Source organism: Mustelus asterias, unplaced genomic scaffold (assembly GCF_964213995.1).
Source record: "Mustelus asterias unplaced genomic scaffold, sMusAst1.hap1.1 HAP1_SCAFFOLD_77, whole genome shotgun sequence".
Taxonomy (NCBI): domain Eukaryota; kingdom Metazoa; phylum Chordata; class Chondrichthyes; order Carcharhiniformes; family Triakidae; genus Mustelus; species Mustelus asterias.
The window spans coordinates 1169941-1190399 of NW_027590136.1; the positions used below are offsets into that span (position 1 = coordinate 1169941).

The 20459-nt window shown below is 43.6% G+C and overlaps 1 non-coding gene and 1 gene segment (V, D, J or C); one reads left to right on the plus strand and one right to left on the minus strand.

The window, feature by feature from the left end:
- Positions 1 to 1317: 1317 nt before the first annotated feature.
- Positions 1318 to 17188, plus strand: LOC144483740 (Ig heavy chain C region-like). The segment is given in 5 exon segments: positions 1318 to 1360; positions 13495 to 13794; positions 14773 to 15078; positions 16001 to 16309; positions 16797 to 17188. Coding segments are annotated over 5 exon segments (1350 nt in total).
- Positions 10748 to 10837, minus strand: trnap-ugg (transfer RNA proline (anticodon UGG)). Its single transcript is given in 2 exon segments — positions 10748 to 10783; positions 10802 to 10837. It is a non-coding gene; the product is annotated as a tRNA-Pro (tRNA).
- Positions 17189 to 20459: the final 3271 nt, after the last annotated feature.

Consider the following 20459-nt stretch of genomic DNA (forward strand, 5'->3'; position numbering starts at 1 on the left):
GAATGAACTCGGCGATTTCTCTCAGTTTGTTGCTGACTTTCTTATCCGGTGATTAGTTTTTCTTGTCCACGTCTCTCACTGTTACTGTATCAGAATTAGCCTACCTTTGGAATGACCCAGAGTCAGCAATCATTTCACCAAGATTAATCCTCGGTAATTTGACATGTTTTTACAGGTGTCCAGTCGGAGATTGTGTTGACTCAGCTGGAGGCAGAAACAGGGCGTCCCGGCGGCTTCCTGAGACTGACCTGTAAAACCAGTGGCTTCGATCTTGGCAGCAACTGGATGAACTGGATTAGACAGGTTCCCGGACAGGGGCTGGAGTGGTTGGTTGGATACAGAAGTTCATTTTACACCACCTACTATGACCCACAGATTCAGGGCCGATTTACTCCGTCCAAAGACCTTTCGAACAATATCTTCGCTTTGGACATGATGAGCCTGAAGACTGAAGACACCGCCATCTATTACTGTGCAAGAGACCACAGTAAGAGGAACCAGGGCTGGACCTCAACAAGAACAGCTCGAGAGGGAGTGCAGCAACTTCCATCATAACCTGATTGTCAATAACTGTTTTAAGTGTAATGTTAATGACAGTGATCAGAACTAAAACACAAACCGCTTCTGACAAACCTAACTTAGAGAAAATTAAACATTAAACCGAGCAAACCCACAGACATAATGGTGCTTTTCACTCTATTTATATTTACCGTTAACAGTTTCTGCAATTGCAGACCTGGGATATAATGCTCGTTTTAATATTTCTGATACTTGGAGGAGATGTTTCTGGATTGTGTTTTATAAACTGCTGCATAAATTGTAAATTGCTCAGAAATATTGGTCTATTTGTAGTGAATATTGAGCGGCAGTACTGAACAGAGAGTGAGTGCAGTTTTTGTGCGGGCGTGTCTCACTGTGATACAGCAGTGGGTGGGTGGCACAACAGTTACTGTCAATACAAAAAACCCCTCAGCACTAATTGACCGAGGCTGTGTCAGTGCTCTGGTTCACAATCCAACATTATTTACAGTGCTGTATTATTGATGTCTAACACTGCAATAATAGCGAGAATTAATATTCAATGATCAGTTGGTGTTTTCAATAATATGATCATGTGATACTCTGTGAAATATAAAGTATTCGGGTCATTTATGTAGAGCGAACAGTGTCCACAAATACAATAATAATTTGATGAAAATGCAGTGATTTACTTACCCTCTGGCTTGTGAATTTTTAAAATAATGGTGGATTTCTGTCTATTTTGCGCAGGGATGGTTATTGTATGAGCCAGCCCAGGGAATGTGACACTGTGACGCCATGGATTACTGTGGACAAGGGACCATGGTGACGGTGACTGCAGGTAAGGACTGTAAATTTATTTAGTAAGTGTTTTACTTGAGTTTTTGTTTTATATTTTTTCTCGATTTTATTAATTCACTTGTTCACTGAAATGTGGTTTGGTGGATTATGTGCTGAAAATCTTTACAATGTTTCATGTGATTCTGCTTAAAATGGGGGTTATAGAATTCTACTGATAATTGACAAAAGGTGAGTGATTCAGTCTCTGTTGTGATTTGGTGTTTATCTGCTGAGGACATTGTGTGGTTGGGTTACTTTAAGTACCTACCTTCTGTTAAACAGTTCGGCGTTTCTGCAATGTTTTATCTCGGTGACATATAGTGGCTGCGAGTTGTACCATCAACTGCACAAGTGTTTGACGTCTAACCCAATATTAACAAAACGTGTTAAAGTTTCTGCATTAATATTATGAACATGTTCCACTTAATCACAATGCTGCTTTTGTTATGTCGTTGTTGTGCTCATTTTAATTATTAGTTACTTTGGTGACGGGCGGATTGGCTGGATTTTATATTGAGATTTTCTTGCAATGTTGCATTTGCAGAGGAGATTTGCCAGGATGCTGCCTGGTTTGGAGGGTCGGTCTTATGAGGAAAGGTTGAGGGAGCTGGGGCTGTTCTCTCTGGAGCGGAGGAGGCTGAGGGGGGGGGGGGGGGGGATATAATAGAGGTTTATAAAATGATAAAGGGGATAGATAGAGTGAACGTTCAAAGACTCTTTCCTCGGGTGGATGGAGCTTTTACAAGGGGGCATAACTATAGGGTTCATGGTGGGAGATATAGGAAGGATATCAGAGGTAGGTTCTTTACGCAGAGAGTGGTTGGGGTGTGGAATGGTCTGTCTGCAGTGATAGTGGAGTCAGACATTTTAGGAACATTTAAGCGGTTATTGGATAGGCACATGGAGCCACCAGGATGATAGGGAGTGGGATAGCTTGATCTTGGTTTCAGATAAAGCTCGGCACAACATCGTGGGCCGAAGGGCCTCTCCTGTGCTGTACTGTTCTATGTTCTATGATTCTGTTGAAAGTGTTTGTAGAATTGAGCTGCTTCTGCATGAAACGGAGTTCAGTCGCTCAGTGATGTGCATTTCTGGTGAGGAGATTTTGTATCTGGGTGACTTTGAATAAGTAAAACGTGTGAGATGGTTTTTCGATTCAGCATTGTTTCTGCATTGTTTAAAGTCGGTTACACTGATCTGTTATACGCTTTGTGCTTGAATACAAACAGTCTATAGGTGTTAAATTGCTTGACAGAAATCGGGCATGCTTTATTGCATTTGTATTTTTTTATCGTAAGTGATAATTGCAGATCACGCCGCTCGTTCAGAACATAGTTTGCCACTGCAATCACTGTTTGGGGTATCTGCAATGTTTAACCTCGGTGATATCTGATGGCTGAAGTTTTTCCCATATGTTTAAATATGTTTGAAATTTGACCCAATATAAATAAAATGTGTTAAAGTTTCAATACTAATTTGTCGGACATATTCCACCTCCGCGCAACGTTATTGCTATTATTCCATATTTCTGTTTAGGTTAATGATTCATGCATTTGGTGACGAGCTGTTTTGCTGAATTCAACATTGAGATGTTCTTGCAATGTTCCATTTGATTCTGTTGAATGAATAATTGAGCTGCTATTCCGTGAAACGGGGTTCCATCCCTCAGTGATCTGTTTTGGAGTGTTTCTTTTGAGGAGATTTTGTGGTTCGGCCACTGTGAATATTTAAAATGTGTGAAATGGTTTGGCATTTCAGCATTGTTCTGCATTGTTTAATCTCGGTGGTACTGAGCTGTTACACGTTTTCTGGTTGAAAGCAAACAATCTATGAGTTTGAAAATCCATGTAGAGAGAAAACAGGCAGGTTTTGGGAAAAAGATAGAGACATTACAGCGTTTTTATAAATTTTAACTAACGCTTCCAAATTAAAATAAATCATGACTTACAAAGTTCATTCGGACAGTAAGTCGTTGCTGCAGTCACAAACTTCTCATTAACAAGTTTGATAGTAAAATTAATATGAATCAAACAATTATTAATCGGTAATATTCACCATTCACCACATTCACCAAAGATTATTTTGTATTAATATCATTTAGCATTAATGACTTCTACTAGTTCTGCTGTGCTTTGCACACAATTAACATGACCAGAAAAAATTCTGTGCTGGAAATATTTTGTGATAATTCCAGAAACTATTTCAATGATAACATGCTGCTTCCACAGCAGCGCTCAGTTTAACAAGATACTTTGCATTAATCGTTATCTCCTTGATTAAGTTCGCATTCACTTAAATATGAGTTTCGGAAAATAAGACATTGCTATTTGGCAATTTATGTATCCGATTGTTACATTCTTTCTGTGCAGGCGCAACCACATTATTCCTTCCAAGTAATCTATAGTTGGATACACGATAATTAATCCCTAATCTAATCTTAAAATTTGTTGAACTGTTTGTGGTTGCTCAATTGTTTCTGTATTGTTTAGCTCAGTGATAATGAGCAGTTACACGTTTTCTGGCTAAATGAAAATAAATCTGCGTTTGAAAATTCTTGTAGGGATAAAACAAACAGATTTCGGAAAAATAAAATAAATACATGTTATAGTATCTTATTAGTGTTAACTGATGCTTAAGAATTAAAATAAATCATGAATTACAATTCTCACTATGCCACTATATCTCTGTTAGGGACATTACTCATTTTCAGAAAAAGTACATTTTTGCCCAGTTTTCGAGATTTGAGACAGACAGGGAGAGATATTTAAAGATTGAAGGGAGTTTTGAAATGAATATCAGTTTAATTTAAAATAGTTTATTGATTTTTTTGTTGTTGCAATTTTATCATTGATAAATTAGAATCAAACTGTTTGAATAAATTTGGCAGATTGAACAGAGATTTCTGACGGGTGGAATTCGCTTACACTCAAGTAATTGTTCATTAGATTAGATTATGTTTGAATTGTAGTAAATTAAATTGTAGTAAAGTGTCAATAGAAACTGGCTAAAGATGGAGAAGTTAATGCTTGAAATGCAAAAAGATTAATTTATATAAAATATTATAATAATATTATATATATTATAAAAGTAATCTTAGCTCTTCACTTAATAATAACATTCTGTCTCCCACTACTGCTGAACACAGGATAGAATTATGGGAAGAATAAATAACGGAACAGAAGAATTGATTCTATCTGAACCTTATGTTCTTATTAAATATTATAATGAAAAAAAAGTCTGGACTTGTATTCTGCATCATGTTTTAGTGTTACAGAGGATTTGAATCAATTGTCCTCTTTGTGTTTGCACTGTTTAATTCAGATCTTCTTTAATTAAACGATATGTTCAGTAATTAAGTTATTTGGATGCTCTAAATTATTAAATCTAGGAAGCAGTATGATTGATTTCAAACTGTCAGGCCGTTACCGCCTATAGAAATTCAGAACTATGCATTTTAACACGTTTGTAGGTTATAATAAGACATTTGTAGTAAAGGTTAAAAAGTTAAAATATTACAATGTGATTAGATTTAAGTAAATGAATGACAGATGTCTGAATGTTTCCATTCAGTAATTTGAAATTATTGTTCAACATTGTCTAAGATTTAATTGTAACCTAATTATTTAACAATGTTGGAGGCAGAAGCACGTTTTGAATGATTGATAACTCATTTTATTACAGAGTACAAATCAGCTAACAGGAGAACGAACTGACAAATAACAATAACTTACAATATAATATTAATTCAAAACAAAAGACCTTGAATATTGCACTGGCCTGCAAAATATCACCCGTTTTAGAGAATATTTAATTGTATCAGAAATGAATTCAGAAACAAAACATTTCTTTACTCAGCTGTGCTCAGCTCGATAAAGTGCTTTGCCTTGATTATTTTGTTGATTACATTTAATTAAGAAATTAGATCGAATCAGGTAATGATTTTCAACGTACATGTTTCTTGGTTTGTTTAATTGTTACTGTGTCACTGCATCTCTGTTAGGGACACTGAATTGTTACTGTGTCACTGCATCTCTGTTAGGGACACTGAATTGTTACAGTGTCACTGCATCTCTGTTAGGGACCCTGAATTGTTACTGTGTCACTGTATCTCTGTTAGGGACATTGAATTGTTACAGTGTCACTGTATCTCTGTTAGGGACATGGAATTGTCCTGAATCTGTTATTTTCGATTGCTCATTTTCAGCGAAATTACATTTTTACTTAGTTTTCGAGAAGTGAGACAGAGAAATAATTAAAAATTGACAGGAGTTTTGGAATGAATATCAGTTTTATTTAAAAGAGGTTATTGATTTTCTGTTGTTGTAAGTTGTTCATTAATCAATTAGAATCGAACAGTTTGAATGAAATTGACAGATTGAACAGACATATCTGCTGGGAAATCGATTGTTGCACCGTAATGTGTCTGTTGTCCGCGTGGTCACCGTGTTGGTGCCAGGAATCTGCCTGACTGGTTGTAAATCTTCTGGTTCCTTCGCCTGTATTTCAGGGAGTGAAATTTGATTTATTTCTTCAATACACTTGTACCTGTGAGAAATGTGACAGTTTGACTTGATGTTTGATTTGGCGTCTCTGAAATTAGATCCCTAAAGCATAATGTTACCATGAGAGAGAGAGCAGAAACGTCAGACTGGAGCGGGAGAATTGGGTGATTTTTAAGCAGTGATGTACCTGCCTTGGGAATGCTCGATGAGCAAATGGAAAGTGAGATTTACTATATTGTACTCCATACTAGAGCAGTCCCTAACCTGTTTAGTAGGACAGTTGGAGGGTCAAATTCATTTGCATCTTATTTTTAATCTTCTAAAGGTATTTTAGAGTCATTTGCTCGGCCAGAATTTTTAATCTTCCCGAATTGTTCCTTGAGAAAGTGTTGATATGAAGCATCTTTGAATAACTGCAGTCCATATGCTGCAGGCATCCGCCGTGCTGTTGGGCAGGCAGTTCCAGGATTTTCACCCAGCGACAGTGAAGGAACTGAGATATTGTTTCAAGTCAGGACGGAGGGGAGCTTGCAGGTGGTAGTGTTCATATGTGGCTGCCGCCCTTGCCCTGCTAGGATGTAAAGGCAGCGGGCTTGGACAATGTTTTCTATGGAGCCTTGGTGAGTTGCTGCAGTGCATTTTGTATATAATACACACTGCTGATACTGCTTGTTAATGATGGAGAAAATGAATAGGATGAATGAGAGGGCGGGTAACCTTATGGGCTACCTTACCTGAGCGTTACCTTATGGGCGACTTAGCCCTGGATTGTGTCAAATTTCTTGAGTTTTAACAAGTTTCGCTCATTGAGGAAAGAGGAAATTATTCATTGTGACTGACTTGTGAAAGATTTAACTGTTTTTCTAACCTTTGACCCGCAGTCCGTATTGTGCTCACATATCACTCCCACTGACTGTGTGAGTGGGTGAGTTTGTGTGGAGTGAGGGTGCTTTTCCAAACTGAATCAGCCAGCTAGAGACTTACACACATCACACATTCTCACACACATAAATACACACATATACACTCTCATATTCTCTCACACATGCACACATACATACTCAGACTTACTTACCCTCTCATACGATCTCTCTCACAAACCCATAGACATTCTCTCTGTCTCACGTTCTACATACACTCTCAAATACAAATGCATACATATTCTCGCTCTCTCAATCAATCTCTCACACTCCCATACACAAAAGCACTCACACACACACACACCCACACACATTCTCTCTTACACGCAGACGCACACTCTCACATAAGCACAGTCTCACACTTTCGCACACGCACTCTCACATGCACTCTCTCTCCCACACTCTGTCACACACGCTCAAGCTATCTCACATTTATTCACACAGGCTCTCTCACAATTCCTCTTGGACACGCATCTCTCTCTCTCTCTCTCACGCACACACGCATATATTTCTATTTCTCTTGCACACACTATCTCACACCTGTACATTCTTGCTCTCACACACTGGCTCTCTCACAAACACTCTCTCACAAACATAGAACATGCACACACTGTAACACACATTCTTACACACAGACACAGTCTCTCACATAAGCACAGTCATACGTACACATTATCCCTCACATACACACACACACACACATGCACTATCCCTCTCACATTCCCTCTTCCGTACTCTCATTCCGTCTCACACTCATTCACACACACACACGCACACACATGCACTATCCCTCTCACATTCCCTCTTCTGTACTCTCATTCCGTCTCACACTCAGTCACATACTCTCTCTCATACGAACACTTGCACACGCATTCTCTTACATAGGCACATATTTCTCTCTCTTTCACACGCTCACTTCCTTACACATTGTCTCACAGATGCACAATCTTGCTCTCAAATACTGTCTCTCACAAACACCCTCCCTTTCACACACACACAGTCTCGACATCTCTCACACACGGACACACATGTATATGCAACGTATCTCTCAAACACTCCACCTATCACAGGCACATGTTATCTCAACGGTTATTTCACTCACACACACTCACATATCCATTCTGTCTAAGTTTCACACTTTTTGTCGCTCACACACACTCTCCCCGCCCCTCCACACACACACACACACACACACACACACACACACACACACACACACACATATAGTTTGAAGAACAGAGACATACTCTCACATAAATAAAGAATAACTCTTCAAACACACTCTCTCTCACACACAGACACACACATTCTCTATCTCACATATCCTTCCTCTCACGCACACTCTCTTTTCTTGCACGCACAAAGCTCTCATGTGTCTGACCCACTCTCACACACATAAACACACACAACGTCTCTCTCTCTCACACAAAAACTCTCTCACGCTCTCTCTGTCTCTCTCTGTCTGTCTGTCTGTCTCTCTCTCTCTCTCACACACACACACACTCAAACATATTGCTTCTATCACCCACACACATTGCACACATCTTTCTCACTCACACGCCATCCCATGCACACTTTCACACACTGATGAACCTACTATTTTGCTTTCCAATAGGCACTCCCTCTCACACACACTGTCTTTCACATGAACACAACACTCTCTCCCACACACACATACCCTCCCTCTCAAGCACACACACTCTCTTTCACAGACACCCTATATCACATATAGACACACTCCTTTTCACATAAACACACACTCAATCACACACAGAAGAACTCTCTCACACAGACTGCCCACACACACACTTTCAAGAAGAGACACGCTCTCACACACAAAAAATAACTCTTCAAATACACATTCTCTCTCACACACACACACATTACTTCACACACCCTTTCTCTCACGCATACTCTCCCCTCTTGCACACACAGCCCACTGTCTCACACATGTGCAAATGCAGTCCATCACACACAGGCATCCTCAGACTCACACCTCTCTCTCTCTCTTATTCACACACACCCAAACACCCTCTCACACACTTTCTATCTCTCATACGTCAGAGTGTCTGTCCTTGACATCATAGAATAGAATCATAGGATCCTACAGTGCAGAAGGAGGCCATTCAGCCCATCGAGTCTGCCACAACAGCAATCCCACCAAAGCCCTATCCCCATAATCACATGTATTTACCCTAACTAGTCTCCCTAACACTAAGGGGCAATTTACCACGGCCAATCCACCGAACCCGCACATCATTAGACTCTGGGAGGAAACAGGAGCACCCAAGGAAAACGCAAGCAGACATGGGGTGAACTTACAAACTCCACATAGACACTGACCCAAGTCGGGGATCGAACTGTGAGGCACCAGCGCTAATCACTGTGCCACCGTGCCACCGCCCTCCCCCCTCTACCCCCCTCCAACCCGGTAGCACTTGAATGAGGGTGGGATCGAGGAGCCCGAATAAAACTCAAGTGAATAAGATCGGCGGGAAATTCTTCTCTGTTTGGAGTCATACTTAGCACAAAGCAAGATGGTAATGGTTGTTGGAGGTCAAATATCTAAGTTGAGATATCACTGCAGGATTTCAGCAGGGGACTATTCTGGGACGAACAATCTTCTACTGCTTCATCAATGACATTCCATCCAACATGAGGTCAGAAGTAGGGATTTCCATGTGTTACACCGGACATAAAGACACAATAAATAAGGAGGAACTTGCCTGAGACTAAGTCTGCCTGTCTCCCAATACTGGTGTAAATTTGGTGTTTGATTCCTGTGCAACCCATCCTAGTTTTGCTGTAAGCTTCCCTTCCAGCTCCCTCAGTCGGTCTATTTGTTCACTGATACGTGTTTCTTAAAAAAAGGCATCGACATGAAAGCAGCTGCCCGGTGACCTACACTGCTGCCTGACTTTACACAGCCCTGTTTCTGAAAGCTGATCAATGTGGAGAATCGGGAAAAGATCGATGGAGAGGAAGAGGAGGAGGTGGCCCACTGACTCTCTCACCCTCATCTACGCTTACTCACTCAAGCTCAATCTCTCATCCTCACTCAAAGAACTTCAGTCACTCACCCTATCTTACCTACCTTCCCTCGCTGACACACTCTCACTCACTCACCCTCACTTACTCATTCCCACTCACTCATCCCCACTCACTCACCCTCACTCACCGTTGTTCACTCGTCCTTTCTCACTCACTCACACACTCAACCTCACTCACTCACCCTCAGAAACTCACTGATCCTCATTCACCCTGAGTCGCTCACCCTCACACCCTCACTCACTCACACTCACACAAATTCGCTCACTCACTCTCATCCATCCTCACTCACTCACCCACACTCAGTCACACACCATCACTCGTTCAAACTCGATCACACACCCTGACTCACTCATCCTCACACCCTCACTTGCTCACTCACATTCACTCACTCACTCACCCACACTCACTCACTCGCTCACTGTCACTCAGCCACCCACACTCACACACCATCACTGACCCAACCTCACTCACTAAACCTCAGTCATTCACTCAGAGTCTCAGTCACTCGCCAACACTCATAGAATCATAGAAACCCTACAGTGCAGAAGGAGGCCATTCGGCCCATCGAGTCTGCACCGACCACAATCCCACCCAGGCCCTATCCCCACATATTTTACCCACTAATCCCTCTAACCTACGCATCCCAGGACTCTAAGGGGCTTTTTTTTTTTAACCTGGCCAATCAACCTAACCAGCACATCCTTGGACTGTGGGAGGAAACCGGAGCACCCGGAGGAAACCCACGCAGACACGAGGAGAATGTGCAAACTCCACACAGACAGTGACCCGAGCCGGGAATCGAACCCGGTTCCCTGGAGCTGTGAAGCAGCAGTGCTAACCACTGTGCTACCGTGCCGCCCTAAAATAAATTTACAGAACCAGTACCTTGTCCAATACGCAACAGCAGCGAAATGTGGGCTCGTCCGGGATTTGAACCCGGGACCTCTCGCAAGCTTATGAATTTCAACACCCAAAGCGAGAATTATACCCCTAGACCAACGAGCCTCACACTCCCCCTCAGTCAATCACACTACTTACCCACCCTCACTCATCCAATCTCACTCACACTCTCACTCACCGTCGCTCACTCACCCCACTTACCCACCCTCACTCATCTCATCTCACCCCCACACACTCAAGCTCAATCACCGTCTCGCTCACTTACGCCACCTCAAACATTCAACCTCACTCACACTCACGCACCTACATTCACTCACACACCCTCACATATTCACCATCACTCAACTTCACCCACCCAAACTCACAGATCCTCAATCACTCATCCTCACTCAAACACCTTCACTCACTCACCCTCACTCACCCACCCATTCGCACTCATTCTCCCTCACATACTCTCGCACACCACCCTCAGTAACACACCCTGACTCACTCACTCTCACACCCTCAGTTACTCAGTCACATTCTCTCCCTCACCCTCAGTCACACTCTCACTCACCCACCCTCACTAACCTTGACGCATCTTCACTCACTCACCCTCATTCATTCATTCTCGCTCACCGACACTCACTCACCCATCTTCACTCACACACTCAGCTACCTTCACTCACCCACCGTCTCTCACACACCCTCATTTACTCACGCCCTCTCACCCTCACCCACACTCACTCACCCTCAATCACTCATCCTCACTCAAAGAACTTCACTCACTCACCCTCACTTACCCATCTTCGATCACTCACACACCATCACTCATCCACTCTCTCTCTCATTCAATCACTCACCCTCAAGCACTCACACTCTCTCACTCATTCTCACTAAATCTGTGTGGGGAGGTCTGCAACGAGAGAGAAGAAAGAACTCAAGAGGCAGTTTGGTGTTCAAATGTGGGAGCTGCCCTGGGAGTGCAGAGAGCTGGAGGGAATCGCTGGGGGATCAGGGCCAGGGACAATGGCAAAGAGCCGGGGAGAACAGGAGGCATGGTAAAGGGCAGAGAGCAGGGGAACAGGGCAGAGAGCCGGGGGAAAGGGCACATAGCCGGGAAACAGGGCAGAGAGCCGGGAGAAAGTGCAGAGAGCCGGGGGAAAGGGCAGAAAAACGCGTGAAAGGGCAGAGAGCCGGGCAGGAAGGGCAGAGAGCCAGGAGAAAGGGCAGGGGGACAGGAGAAAGGGTAGGGAGCCAGGGGAAAGGGCAGATAGCCCAGTGGAAAGGGTAGAGAGTCAGGGGGAAAGGGCAAAGAGCCAGGAGAAAGGGCAGAGAGCCGGGGAGAACGGCAGAGAGACCAGAGAAGGGGACAAAGCCAGGAGAAAGGGCGGAGAGCCAGGGGAAAGGGTAGAGAGACCAGAGAAGGGGAGAGAGCCAGGAGAAAGGGCAGAGAGCCGGGGGAAAGGGTAAAGAGACCAGGGAAAGGGGAGAGAGGCAGGAGAAAGGGCAGGGAGGCAGGGAAAAGGGCAGAGAGATGATGGAAACGGCAGAGGGCCGGGGGAAGGGGAAAGAGGGTAGGGAGCAGGGACAGAATGTCGGGAGCAGGGCAAGAGGGCAGAGAGCCGGGGTAAAGGGTAGGGAGCTTAGGGAAAGGGCAGAGAAGCAGGGGAGGGGGCACAGAGCTGGAGAGAAGTGTGGAGAGCCAGTTGGAAGTGCGGTTAGCCAGGTGAAAGGGGAAACAAAACACCGGGAATGGCAGAGAGCAGGGGAAGGGGCAAAGAGCCGGGGAAAATGGACAGAGGGTGAGTGATCGACGGGCGGAGTGAAGAGGTGCAAAATAGAGCTAGCACCACAATCAGATCATCTGTAATCTCAGTGAATGATGGAGGAGACGTCAGGGCCCGAATGGCCAACTCTTGCTATTAATGTATGACCCTTCAATTAGTCAATGTTGCAATTATTTGAATTTGTAATCACATTTAGAGTTTCCTGGTCATTCAGTAAGTATTCATTCCGAAGGTAGTTTTGAAACAAAGTCACTAATCTTCGTTTTGTGGAGTGAGAGGCAGTGAGTTGGAGAGAGGAAGGGGCATCAGTCAGTTTGAACACAGGCAATATCCAAAACTACAATGTGAAGATGCCGGCGTTAGGTTGGGGTGGGCACATTAAGGAGTCTCACAACACCAGGTTAAAGTCCAACAGGCTTATTTGCAATCGCAAGCTTTTGGAGCTCCTTCATCAGGTGAGTGGATGATATGAATGAAGAGACAACTTTTTCATCACAAAGTGCTGTTGTTTGAGCAATAAGTAGTGGCTGCAATAATGGAGAAAATCTTTGCCCTTCTCTGTTAATCCAATGAATGGTATGTCATTTTGAGGCGATCAGAATGTTTTTTCGTTCTAATCTGATAAAGGTGGAGACAGGGATATGAGTTTCGACAGAGATGATGATTCCCAAATGATAGAAGTAACAGAATCTCAAAGGTGGATGTAGGTTTTAATCGGGAAATATTAGGATAAGTTCATAATTCTCATCAATGTTTGAGATAGAAACATAGAAAATAGAAGCAGGAGTAGGCCATTCAGCCCTTTGAACCTACTCCGCCCTTCACTTTGGTCAGAGCTCATCAATATCCTGATCACACCTACTACCCATATCACTTGATCCCTTTAGCCCCAAGAGCGATATCTAATATAGAAACATATTTGTAACAACTTGTTTGATGACTTAATAAACGCAAGTAAGAGTCTAACTTGTTCAATCGGCCATTCGTTCCCAGTGGCACCGTCTCTGCCCACTCTCTATAGCCTGGTCTCCTCCTGTCAGCAACACAGCTCCGACGGCTCCGTCACCTACAGCTGTTTGGCGATGGACTACTCTCCAGATGTCTCCAAACTGACCTGGAAGAAAAATGGGCAGCCGATCACCACTGGGTTTAAGACTTACCCGTCAGTGAGAAACACGAAGGGAACCTACACCCTGACCAGCCAATTAACCATCAACGACTCAGAGGGAGACTGCAGCAAAATCGACTGTGAGGTTCGACACAGCGGCTCAGTCAAGAGCATTGGAATGCACTGTAAGTGTTGTGGAACCTGGGCAAGACAAGGATGCGCTGATTGAACTGTATAAGGTCTTCATTATAACTGATTTGTCGCACACTGAAAAATTTGAATTAGGCAAAATCCAGGTAAGTGTCTACTGACCGAAACGTTGCTCAGAACCAAAGAACAACAGAAATGTTGCTGTGCAGAATCAGCCCATTTAGCCCATCATATCTGTTCTATCCGAATGGGAGAACGAATAAATGAGCCAGACATTTTAAACCCATTTTCCAGCCCTTGCTCCGTAGCATTGCAGGTTACAGCATTTGAGATGCAGACCCAGATACCTTTTAAATGACCATGCTCCCTGGTAATGGAGCCGTCCACTTGGGGAATGAATTATTTCTGCCTACGTCACTTATAATTTTGTGAACCACAATTACGTCACGCCTCAGCCTTCTATTTCTAAGGAGAACAACCCCTGCCTATCCAATCTCGCCTCATGGCAGTAATTTTCAGGCCCTGGAAACATTCTTGTAAACCTTATCTGTCTCCAGAGTCAGTACGTCATTCCTGCAACGTGGTGACCAGAACTGTACAGCAAACTCCAAACGTGGCCTAACTAGTGTTTTATGCAGCTCCATCATCGCATCACTGTTTTTGTATTACATACCTCACGTAATAGAGGAATTTATCCGATATGTTTTCTTGATCAACTTGTCCAGCTGCCCGACCATCGACAAGGACCTTTGGACATGCTTTCCAAGGTCTTGCATTTCCTCAATCCCTCTCAACCTTCCATTTTATTGACTATTCCTTTGCTTTTTTTTCCCTCCCCAAATGCATTGTATGGCACTTTTGACGTTTGAATTCCATTCACCGTTTCCCTACCAATTCAACCAAACCATGGATATAATTCTCAAATTGGCAGCTATGGTGTTAAAATAAAAGAACTAGTTTTAATTGTTGTCAATTGAATCTTCAAGTAACGTCTAAACATGTGTTTGTTGAAGGTGACATCCCGCCAACCGTTATCCTCACCGTGAGTTCCAGTGAAGAAATCACAAGCAGACAATTTGCAACCATCGTCTGTTCAATCATCGATTTCCAGCCAAAGTCAATGACGGTGAAGTGGCTGAAGAATGGACAACCCATGGATTCAGGAATTGTCACCTCTCCTGCCTATGAAGTGAACGGAAACTTCTCGGCGAGCAGTCGGCTGACAGTCTCCGCTCGGGAATGGTTCAGCAAAGTAGTCTATACCTGCCAGGTCACTCATCAAGGATTCACCCAGAGTCAGAACATCAGCGGATCTCTGGGTAAGAGACTCAAACTGAGGAAAAAAATAAATCATTTGGATGTTAATCGGAATTAGGGATCTATTAACGTTAGTACAAAGCATAGAACAACTTCTAATTTACTGTCATGTGGTTTGCTGCATTAAGACAGTGCCCCATTCAGAATTTCATCACAACAGCAATTTTTGTTATTCCTCCATGAGATGTGCATTTACTTCCTAGCCCTGAGGGTAGTTAAGTGTCAACCACATTGCTGTGGATCTGGAGTCACACGCATGCGAGGCCAGATAAAGACAGCAGATTTACTTTTCCAAAGGGCATTCGTGAAACAGTTGGGCTTTCACAACAACGGCTTCATGATGATCATTTGACTTTTAGTTATAGATTTTTATTAAATTCAAATTTCACGATTTGCAGTGGTGAGATTTGAATCCGTGTCTCTGCAATTAGGCTCTTGTTCTCGGTCTCTGGATTACAAGTTCCTTGACAATACCACTGCCTCCCCTTCAAAGAGTGTTTTTTCTATTTTGAAGGAACATAGTGAGTGAGGTGGCCTTGATGTCAGCTTTTTCCGGAGACAGCTGGTAAGGTTTGGAAGACAGAGGTGTCAGACTGTTTCACAGGTCACAGCACAGGGGTAAAATGTTGGAAAGTGCATTCACCCTATTTATAAATCAATGGCAAGCACTTGTTCCTGAGTTCGGGCATGGTATATTTGTTTGGGAATGCTGCAATGTTGATTCATGAGAATGATACTGCTGCTAAAATATTTTAATAAAGAGAATAATTTCGCAGAGCAAGCTGGTTTGCCATCGTCCATAGACGTTTTTAGGCGATAGTTAGAGGTTGATATCTCGAGGGCGACTTTATTTCCTTGTGGCTGAATGCTGCTGTCCTCCTTCTGAAAAGGGAACCAGGTTTGATTTTCATTTGTCATTCACAGGTCCTTCCCAGTGCCCTGATTCCACAGTGACGATACAGCCCCCGCCAATAGAACAGGTCTTACTGGAGGCAACAGTGACCTTAACCTGCATCATTTCTAATGCTCCCTATGGAGTCAACGTGTCCTGGATCCGAGACAGGAAGTGTTTGAAATCAGAGATTGCCGAAAAGCCTGGAGCGGATCCTGACAGCGTGGTCAGCAATTTAAACATCTCGACACAAGCCTGGCTGAGTGCGGCTGTGTTTGACTGCGTGGTGAGCCATCAAGGTCTACCGACTCCTTTAAGAAAATCCATCCACAAGGAAACAGGTGAGCTGAGAGATTGAAGCAATAAATGCGTTACTGTGTCTATTTCCAGTGCAAGTGTAATGGTCAGTGTTTAGTATTCAGTGCATTAATGGTCTCCTCTTTTTGGAACCTCTACTAGCTAAACACTCTGGGCCTGTAGACTTTTTATGGGGGAAATTTGATGTGTTAATGAATTAAAAGTGAACTGAAGGCGATGGCATTGTGTTCAGATGGTGTAAGGAGGGAGGCGTCTGGTGTGGAGCATAACAAGCAACACAGCGCAGTTGGGCCGAATAGCCTGATTCCGTGCCGTAATCTTTCTGAAACGTTCCAGTCCAATCCCGTGAGTTACTTCAGAAAACGATTGTGTTCCCTTCTCTAACAAGCTGGAAGTAAAAAAAACCATTTAAAATCGAAAGCAAAGCACATTTTTTCTGATATCCAACCAGCAGCTTCATTGTATCTGGAATACTCCAGTTTATTGACATTTATTGTACATTTTCTGCAGATCCAAATCTGCGGGAACCGTCCGTGTCAGTCCTCCTGCCCTCGGCAGAAGAAGTCTCCATTCAGAGATTCGTCTCCCTCAGCTGCTTAGTGAGAGGTTTCGCCCCCCGAGAGATCTTCGTCAAGTGGACCGTCAATGACAAGCCGGTGAATCCCAGGAACTACAAGAACACCGAGGTGATGGCGGAGAATGGCAATAGCTCCTTCTTCATATACAGCTTATTATCCATTGCAGCAGAGGAGTGGTCCAGCGGCGCTTCTTATTCCTGTGTGGTGGGACATGAAGCCATCCCCTTGAAGATCATCAACAGAACGGTTGATAAATCCAGCGGTAAACCCAGTTTTGTGAACATTTCTCTTGCACTGATGGACACCGTTAATTCATGTCAATGAGATTCTTTCGGTTACATCTCAAACTGCAATAAAAACAATAAAGGACTTTTCCTCCCTTTGTGGTTCAAATACACAACCGCTTAATTGCTTGTATCTCAACCTTTCTATTGTTAGACCTGTTTGTTAGAGTCGGATATTTACAGCTCTCTGACCCAGGTCTTGTGGAAGCATTTCTCCCAGCTCAGATACAGCTTGGGTTAGAGACAGAATAGAGCACATTCATTACAGGATTCCGCTGAATAACTTTTGTCAACTTTCCACCCAAAGAGGAAAAAAATTGACAATTTCCCATTTCTGAAGAACAAACACAGCACATTTATATTTCGGCGTTCCTGCGCCTCTCATTGTCCATCCCTTTACCATTGATGTTGAGTTGCTGCACCACACAGACTGGGAACTGAAGTGAGGGTCACAAAGAAACATGGAGCGACAATCCTCCATTGGATAGAGGGGAAGTGAAATTGTTAGCACACTTGCCTCCAGTCTTCCGACGGAGAAAGTGAGAGATATTAATTAGCTCACTGTCCCCCCACATCCCTAACAAAGAGATGGGCGGGAAATTAGTTAACCCTTTGCACCTCCACTCTGCCAACAAAGAGAGAGGTCGGGCCATAAGTTAATCCACTTCACTCCCACTTCCTCACTGAAAAGACGAGGGATGTCATTATTTAACCCATTGTATCCCAGTGCCCCAACAGACAGAGGAGGATGGACACTTGAAACCCCACTGCCTCGCCACTTAGAACAAAGAACAAAGAAAATTACAGCACAGGAACAGGCCCTTTAGCCCTCCAAGCCTGCACCGACTATGCTGCCCGACTTAACTAAAATCCCCTACCCTTCCGGGGACCATATCCCTATATTCCCATCCAATTCATGTACTTGTCAAGACGCCCCTTAAAAGTCTCTACCGTGTCCACTTCCACTACCTCCCCCGGCAACGAGTTCCAGGCACCCATTACTCTCTGTGTAAAAAATCTCCCCCGTACATTGCCTTTAAACATTGCCCCTCGCACCTTAAACCTATGCCCCCGAGTAATTGACTCTTCCACCCTGGGAAAAAGCTTCTGACGATCCGCTCTGTCCATGCCTCTCATAATCTTGTAGACTTCTATCAGGTCTCCCCTCAACCTCCATCGCTCCAGTGAGAACAAACCAAGTTTCTCTAACCTCTCCTCATAGCTAATGCCCTCCATACCAGGCAACATCCTGGTAAATCTTTTCTGTACCCTCTCCAAAGCCTCCACATCCTTCTGGTAGTGTGGCGACCAGAATTGAACACTGTATTCCAAGTGCGGCCTAACTAAGGTTCTGTAAAGCTGCAACATGCCTTGCCAATTTTTAAACTAATACCCCGGCCGATGAAGGCAAGCATGCCGTATGCCTTCTTGAGTACCTTCTCCACCTGCATTGTCACTTTCAGTGACCTGAATACCTGTACACCCAGGTCCCTTTGCCTATCAATACTCTTAAGGGTTCTGCCATTTACTGTATATTTCCTATCTGTATTCGACCTTCCAGAATGCATTACTCTCATTTCTCCAGATTAACCTCCATCAGCCATCTCTACGCCCAAGTCTCCAACTGGTCTATATCCTGCTGTATCCTCTGATGGCCCTCAGCACTATCCGCAAATCCACCAACCTTTGTGTTGTCCGCAAACCTACTAATCAATCCAGTTATGGTTTACTCCAAATCAATTTTATATATTACAAACCAAAGGTACCAGCACTGATCCCTGAGGAACTCCACTTGTCACAACCCTCCATTCAGAAGCGCAGCCTTCCACTGCTACCCTCTGTCTTTCTTTGGCCGAGCCAGTTTTGTATCCATCTTGCCACCTCACCTCTGCTCCCATGCGACTTCACCTCCTGCACCAGTCTGCCATGTCAGAACCTTTTCAAAGGCCTTACTGAAGTCCATGTAGACAACATTCACTGCCCTACCCTCATCAATCATCTTCGTCACTTCCTCGAAGAACTCGATCAAGTTCGTGAGACACGACCTCCCCTTCACAAAACCATATTGCCTCTCCTGAATACGTCCACTTTTTTCCAAGTGGGAATAAATCCTGTCTCGAAGAATCCTCTCCAATAATTTCCCTACCACTGATGTAAGGCTCACTGGCCTGTAATTACCTGGATTATTCTTGCTACCCTTCTTAAGCAAAGGAACAACATTGGCTATTCTCCAATCCTCTGGGACCTCCCCTGCACTTTAACCTGGTGTTGTTAAACTTCTTACTGTGTTTACCCCAGTCCAACGCCGGCATCTCCACATCATGACCTCCCCTGCAGCCAGTGAGGATACAAAGATTTCTCTTAAGGCCCCAGCAATTTCCTCCCTTGCCTCTCTCAGTATTCTGGGGTATATCCCATCAGGTCCTGGGGACTTGTCCACATTAACGTTTCTCAAGAACCCCAATACCTCCTCCTTTTTGATCTCAATATGACTCAAACTATCTACACATCCTTTCACAGAATCATTATCCACCAAGTCCTTCTCTTTGGTGAATACTGACGCAAAATACGCACTTACTATCTCGCCCATGTCCTCTGGCTCCACGCATAAATTCCCTCCCTTGTCCTTGAGTGGGCCGACCCTCTCCCTGGCTACCCTCTTGCTCTTTATGTATGTATAAAAAGCCTTGGGATTTTCCTTAATCCTGTTGGCCAATGCTTTTTTATGACCCTCTTTAGCCCTTCTTACTCCTTGCTTAAGTTTCTTTCTACCTTCCTTGTATTCCACACTTGCTTCGTGTGTTCCCAGTCTCCTAGCTTTGATAAATACTTCCTTTTTTTCTCTTTGACTTGGCTCACGATATCTCTCGCTATCCAAGCTTCCCAAAACGTGCCATACTTATCCTTCATCCTTACAGGCATGTGCCTGTCCTGAATCCCTATCAAATTCCTCAATGAAAAGATGGGAATGCGATGATACAACCCACTGTACCCCCACTTCCTCAATGAAAAGACGAGGAATGTGATTATGTAACCCAGTGTAATTCCACCTCTTCAGTGGATAGAATCAAACCGGAAATTGCTTCACTGGCCAGAGAAGGGGAACTATGAGCTCATTAACCTCCCTCTCCCCAAGCAGAGTGTTTGGAAGGGAACGGCTCTCAACAATATGAGCTCAGTTGTGAACTGTAGCAAGTGGCTTCTGGTTTACTGGCCACAGATTATAAACTTCCATTATGCTAAACAGTCTATTAAAAATATATTTACAGAACATAATTTTGCATTTATACGTACATAGACAAACTATGCAC